This window comes from Channa argus, chromosome 10, assembly GCF_033026475.1.
Source record: "Channa argus isolate prfri chromosome 10, Channa argus male v1.0, whole genome shotgun sequence".
Classification (NCBI taxonomy): domain Eukaryota; kingdom Metazoa; phylum Chordata; class Actinopteri; order Anabantiformes; family Channidae; genus Channa; species Channa argus.
The window spans coordinates 9785223-9792192 of NC_090206.1; the positions used below are offsets into that span (position 1 = coordinate 9785223).

General features: G+C 36.8%; 1 protein-coding gene across 3 annotated transcripts in view; it reads right to left on the reverse strand.

Moving 5' to 3' along the window:
* The window catches only part of ctnna1 (catenin (cadherin-associated protein), alpha 1), a 64015-nt gene extending 58333 nt beyond the window's left edge, over nucleotides 1-5682 (reverse strand). For 2 of the 3 annotated variants that reach the window (XM_067517885.1, XM_067517888.1), the window contains exons 1-3: nucleotides 5404-5682; nucleotides 3570-3692; nucleotides 3020-3215 (exon numbers count right to left, since the gene is read on the reverse strand). In XM_067517885.1, coding sequence (XP_067373986.1) covers nucleotides 3020-3215; nucleotides 3570-3674 — 301 coding nt within the window. In that variant the 5' untranslated portion in view covers nucleotides 3675-3692; nucleotides 5404-5682. The remainder of the gene's footprint in view (nucleotides 1-3019; nucleotides 3216-3569; nucleotides 3693-5403) is intronic. The other variant, XM_067517887.1, reaches the window with a different exon arrangement.
* Nucleotides 5683-6970: the final 1288 nt, after the last annotated feature.

The window sequence follows — 6970 nt, forward strand, 5'->3', positions numbered from 1 at the left end:
TGAAACAAAAATCAAATTTGTCATTGTGGATCAGTTAAGACTTACAAAAAGGTATAAATCTTCATTCTTATATTTTTGCTGGTCTGCATTATTCTTGGACTTGTTACTCAAAAAAGTAATCATTACTCTGTTCAAAATTAGTATTTTTACTTCTTACAGATTGTCTACAGACATCCTTTGCAACCACAGCAGAAAACTTTGTTTACGTTTGTCTCTCTGAGCTTTACATAGCTTTGCTGTCTTAGTGTTTCAAGAGGTTTCAGGTCGTGTTTTTTTGCAGGGGGAAAGTCTTGCAACTACCTTTACATAATTTACAAGTTATAATCTTGTACTTATCACGTTTCAATCCAACTGAAAATCTGTGTTAATTGGTTCAGTCCAGTTGCCAAAGGCAATTAAAGTAAAAATTACATCTCAGCAAAAGAGTCAATCCAAGCATATGCAGTATGTGTGTGAACAGCTACTCTGATGTCAATGAGTAGAAACAAAAAGGAAAACATTCAACCAGCCGCTTGTGTGATGTGCTGGAAAGAGGAATACATTTTCACTCATTTGTCAGCTGTTAGGGACATCTAAAGCTAAGTCAGTTTCACCCAACAGTCTGACAACAAATCACTCAGTCTGATAATGTTCAAATGGGTTTGTGTCAGGTGTTACACACACGCACGCTGATCAGGCATTGGCCATTGAAAAACTACTACTAGTCACTACTCTTTAGTCTAAAAACTTAAAAAAAAAGTGAGGCAGCTTTTCTTTTCACAATCTTCCAGTTTAAATTATAATGACAAATGATAATCAAGAAATTAATAAATGATATAGTTGGGAATCAGGGCATTAATAATGGTGCAAAAGTCAGTGTGTCTTTTAATGAAAATTCAAACAAATAGCAAACAATCATTTTGTCTTTACTGAAATAATTATAGTTCTAAAGGCGTTTTTATGGTGGTGTTGGTTAGTAGTAACAAAGTTGGCTGGATTGAGAAAAAAATCCATACAAGCTAAATGAGCGGAGCAAATATAGGCATCAACAGACCCCAGTCTTAGTTGGCAAGTAAAACAAAACTGATTTATAGGAGAAGGGTCAAGACTGAGTCTGACCAACCTTTCATTCATTTAAATTTAAAAAGTACAGCTGTAAAGAGGATTTGAGGCAGATTTGATTAAATCCTACGTGACAAGAAGAAGCCTCCCAAACAGCAGGACAACAATGACATAGAAATAAAAGAAAAACTCATTACTAGGACCAGAGATGTACATCTACTTTTGTAATAGCTATCTATGTAATATCTAATATGGAAAAAAGTATGCTTTAATTTAATTTTCAGAAATAAAGTTAACTGGAGGAAAAAAAAAACATGCATGAAATTAATAAAGTAACATTAGAACAAAAACTTTGTCTAGTAGCCATTTCAACATGCATTGTATGCATGGTCATAGTCCGCTCGCTTGTAAACCAAAGCTGGGTAAAAAAAAAAAAAAAAACCTCTCTGAATTCAGGGGGGTGTCACCCTACTCAATGGCCACATTATCAGTCTAGGCACGATCCACTGAACAGCATGGAATAGCTGACAACCAGGCCTAGGCACCAGCTAACAACAGTCGCTGAATTCCAGTCCAGTGACAGCTTACCACAACTACAGTAACATTCCTGGGCACAGAGTACTGCACTGGCTATCTAGCAACATGTCATCTACCTCCCAGTTATTCTGAGCAGAACTCGAACAAGGGATATCAAACTCAATGGGCATCTAGGGAGAAAAGACACAGTTACACAGATGTCGCTTCACAAGGTGATAACAGCTATCCTCAAGTCATAGTTCCCTGGTCTCAAGGGTCTGCTAGAGTGTCAAAAGAGTCAGATAGGCATAAGAATAACTAAGACTTGCGAGTGCAGTTGTTAGATAATGGAACCTGCTATCGCAAGGAAACTGTAATTTTATTGGCTGGTAATTTGATGGTGGATTCCTGTCTTGAGACTTGTGGGAGGCATGAAATTGAATTTGAAATGGACTGTGTGTGGGTTGAATCCCACCAGGCAGGTGGATATAGCCATTTAAATACATCTGACATCATCAATGTTATCTGCACATTTTTCCCCTTTATGCTTTGATGCCATTCTTTCACTCTTATCTGCTAATCTCCCTGGCAACAACTAAAAATGGAAGCCTGTTGATTACAAAGCAGAAACACAAATATGCACATTTTGGATATGTTATGAATCACTTCAGCCACACGACTTTAACTTGTGCTGCTAGTTCAAGGACGACAACAGCAGCCAGTGCAGAAGCAAGAACAAAAAAATCATTATTGTATTATTTAACTTGTAAGAAAATATTTTCATAATGAAGAACCAGCTAAATTGGCAAACATTGGTTTCAGTATTAGTAAACCCGAATGTTAACAGTACCATTTATTACGTCAGACAACTAATTCAAAACCCTTTTATTTTTCTTGTTTTTAATCTTTATTTAAACAATATGTTTATATAAAAAACAAATTTGGTGACAGACAATAACACCATCACTCTAATTTTGGAAATTATCTTCTTATTTGAGAAACCTAGCAATTTATATTAGTTTTGTTCTACCTAAAATAAGCTCCAGTCCCACATCAACAGTAGATCACAGTAGATAGCCAAGTAAGACACCATTGCACATGTAAGGTCATATCTCATATTAATCACTAGCAATTAATTACACATCCACACAATATACACATCTTCACGTGAACGGTCTAAATGTAATAGATAGAAATGAAGGCAAAGAAATGAATGTGAAGTGTGTGAATACTACAAAGTCTATTAATGGGCTCCCTGAAAGCCCCACAGAAAAAGGAAATCTATCAAAACAAAACCTCAAGCTCAAAACATAATCTTATATCAATGTCTCCTACTGGCACAGATATGCACATAGCTTAATTTATTTATTTTTTTTTAAATCATCCCTCCTTTCTTAAAAAGCCCTCTGTACAATGCCCATACAGGAACCACATACTGTTACAATACGCATTCTCAATATACCTTGCTTACGGACATCTTCCACAGCAGCAGTCAGCTCATCCTTAAGAAACGGACTTTCCTTTGCAATCTTCTCTCCCTTCTCCAGGAAGTTCTGGGTAGCGGTCTCCACTGATGCCGCCAAAACATGAGCCTTTTTGGATCGTCCCTTCTTCTTGTTAGATGGGCCTTTGTTACTGGAGTTTACCAAAGTGGTGACCTATGGCAGGAATGCCAAACAGTAAATCTCATTTCAGAATGTGCAGTTTCAAAAAAAATGGGAAGGATCTTAAATGTGATTGGCAGATTGTTACTCTTCATTTTAAACATATGGTGTACACCTACACTGTATTGACTTTCATGCTAATTATTTTCAACAAATTAGCATCCACCTTAGGCGGATGCAATCAGATATAAATGAATACATGATGAACATTATACTGTATTTTCAACAATTTCCATAACGAAAACCGTATCTACCAACTATGAGCTACCTATCCCTGACCTTAAAAAATATATTAAAAAATAAATCAATAGATTTAAAAAAAAAAAAAAAAAAAAAAAAGACCATTACCTGGGTGACCAAGGGTTCCAGCAGCCTCTCCACTGCTAGAGTACGGATCTCTAGACTCTTTGGGTCCCATTTAAAATTTATGTTAGCTGTGTTGATGCTTGTCATAATGTCTGGAATTCTGGGCTTGAAAAAATACAAATTGAAAAAATGAATAAATACAATTTGAAACAGATAACCATGTATGCATTCTATTCTTTAGAAGCAACGCTTGTACACAATCTAAACTGTGCCAAACAAAACAGTAAACATTCCATTAATAAAACATATGAAGATTCAATTTGTTCTCTATGACTATTTAGAGTGAATGAGTATAAGCATGCTTAGCAGTCTGTTATAAAACAACGAACAACAAAACAGAAGTTAGCTTTTTAAATATTGATTCAGACTGTTCTGTAAAATCCTAAACAGTGCAGCAAATAAAATATCGTTGTTAGGTCCTTATTAGAGCCTGCAATGTGCTGTCCCTTAAAGAATAACTGCCAAAGGCACAGAGCAGAAACGCTGTGGCCATTTTTATATCCCTTTTTGGGCTGTCTGCAGTTCCATTGATTAGCAATCAAACATGGAGGAGCTGGTCTAATCGGCACACCCTGAGGGCGGAGAGCGGGTTTCAGCTGAAAAGTTGGTCAGCTGAGTCCCCACGCAGTCAAACAATAAATAAACAGCTAAAATATAAGCATCACATTTGATTGATGACTACCTGAAGAAAAACTACTGCAAAAATGTTTGCTTTGGGATGTGCAGTATAATGTAACCTAACTTGTAATCAAAAGACAAAAAACATTGCCAGCCAGTATGAATACATGCCTCTTGAATTCATTGTATTATGAACCAAAATCTTTAAGCATTACCTCACTACTTACTGTGACTTCAAATTACTTTTCAACAACTACAATACTCACAGGTCACACAGTACATCACATTTCATGTAGCATAAAGGAACCATGAAATTAGCTTTGGTTTAAAATGCACAGGTTGTGAGCGCTCCAGTGCTGAAAAAAAATAATAATAATACTTGTCTTTTTGACAGAATAGCTATTAGTGGAACCATTTGTTTTAAGTATGGAAATTTAGGTGAAAAAATTAAAGAAATAAGCAGGGTAACTGTTCCAGAGGAGAGTGGTGAAATCCAGTTTTCCTTCTCTGTATGGGTGTGACGCAACTCTCAGACGAATAAGTCTCAAAACTTAAGCTAAGGAAACCAAAACCACCTGAAAAGGGCCAACAAGTTACAAACCAATGAGAATTCTACCGGCTGATTTGGGTGAAATAACTATGTTTGCAAGACTGAGTGTGTGAAGATTAAAAAACACAAAAACAAACAAAAAAAAAAACTTTACTGTAGTTTTTAAATGGAGTAGCGGGTGGGTGGGTGCCACACCTGCTCAGCTAGGTGCTAACAAGTGAAGTTAGCTAGCTTAAAAATTACACCTGTTGCGGCTTACGTTGTCTAATTAATGTTGGTTTTACGCAGCTAAAGTTACATTATTGGTGGCTGTAACAAAAGAATGACGCAGTTACTTAAACTTCAAAATCGTTGTCGGCAAAGACAGCAAATTTCCAGCGTGTTTTATCTTTAAAAGGCCATCGTTGTAAATTTAGCCAACTTAGCTTAACGGACAGTATGTTACCTGCTAACGTCCAGTATCCCAAATATGGCACCTTGCTAAAGCTATTGCTAGCTGGCACAACAAACATCAACGTCGGCCCACTTTAACAATAAAAAAACCTCGTGTCCTGAAAATAGTGTTGTAAATTGACCTGTCTCCCAAACGTTCATAATGGTTTAAGTGTTTAACCTTATCCAACTAGAGAGAAAACGTCACAAACTTACCGACAACAATTCACTGGAAAAACTGGGAGTTTAAAAGTTCAAAATGGAGGAATGACAATTTCCGAATTCCTTGCTTTAAAAGTTTTCCTCTCTTTTCTCCGTGTAGTTGGGGGGAAACTCCTGGCCTTCAAAGACACCTCCTTTCAAAAACAGATCGAAATACAAACAGGTTTCAAAAAGGATCCTCTGCGGTTAGGAATCTGAAAAGTTTCGCTTAAGATTGTTTCGATGTCGCAGATACAACAATGTATGAGGCGGAGGCGGGGGCATGAGGGGGGAGGGGGGAGGGGAGGAGGGGGGGGGGGGGTTGGGACGCTGGAGCTTGGGCGGTGACCGAGTTCCTGAATTTCCTGGCAGAGGGGCAGGGCGACCACAGGCCACAGCAAGCCCGAGAACGAGGAGGTGTTCTGAGGCGTGGTTCCTTACAGTACGTGTCCATATACGGATTAATTATAGCGACCTTAAAAACGTCGTGTAGGACCAGGCTGAACTGTGGGATTTGACTTTAATGTTAACTTTGAAATCTCACAACAGCCTGACCGCTGTCATGGAGTGAGCCAAAAAAACAAAAAAAACACAGCTATGCTTCTTGCATGCTTCCCGATCAAAGGAGATAGTAAATACGTTTTCATTTAATTCTGAAAGCAGCATTACATTGGATCTCTTGTCACAGGGTTGGACATTAGAAAGGAAAAGAGAAAAGAAACAGAAAAGCAAAAGTGAAAAGAAAAAGGAAATTATAATTTTATCCAGAACTGACTGGAGGTTACTTTAAGAAAGGTCACAGTTCGACATGTGTAATCAAATTTAACTGTGCTTTTGTCTACTTTATTTAGTTTTCTAATGTTTTCCAATTATACGTTAGCAAAGGTCAAAACAAACAACTGCAAAAATGTTTCCCAGCCTTTTATTGCATATAGATATGCAAATTCTAACTTCCACAACACAGTTTTGTTTGCACAATCATAACAACTGATCTGGGTTAAGTATTTTATTTATTCTCATTAAATAAATCTGCTGTTGAATTATCCACATGTAGTTGTTTAACACAATTCTCTATTCATCTTAAATGGTAGATAATACAGTTTTAGAGGTCATCATATTAGGTGTTGGAAATTATATGCTGACAGGACAACAGTGTTTCTCAACTAAATTGCCAAAATATCAACAACCTCATTCCCTCTGTTTCTTTCCTTTTAGTATGTAAACTAAATATCAAAAGAAGCTTCGTTTTAAACAGTCTCAAAAATTATATTGCATTATGTTTTGTTGCAGGCAAATGTTTTCACAGGTCAGTAGGTTTGTTGGATCCACAAATTCAAGTAACCCAGACCCTAGAGAAACACGGCGCTCCAGTGTACATCACCAATGACGTGTATACCAGAGGTGCGCGCATACAATAACCAGGTTGCAGCTTTGATATGTCGTTTTTTAATTATATCTTATAAACATTATAAATATCCTACTATGCAGTACTGGCATTTCAGATGAGACTATTCAAATAGCTAGAAAAGGCTTGCATAAATCCCTAAACTTTACAATTTAATTTCATATAATCAAAGATTAG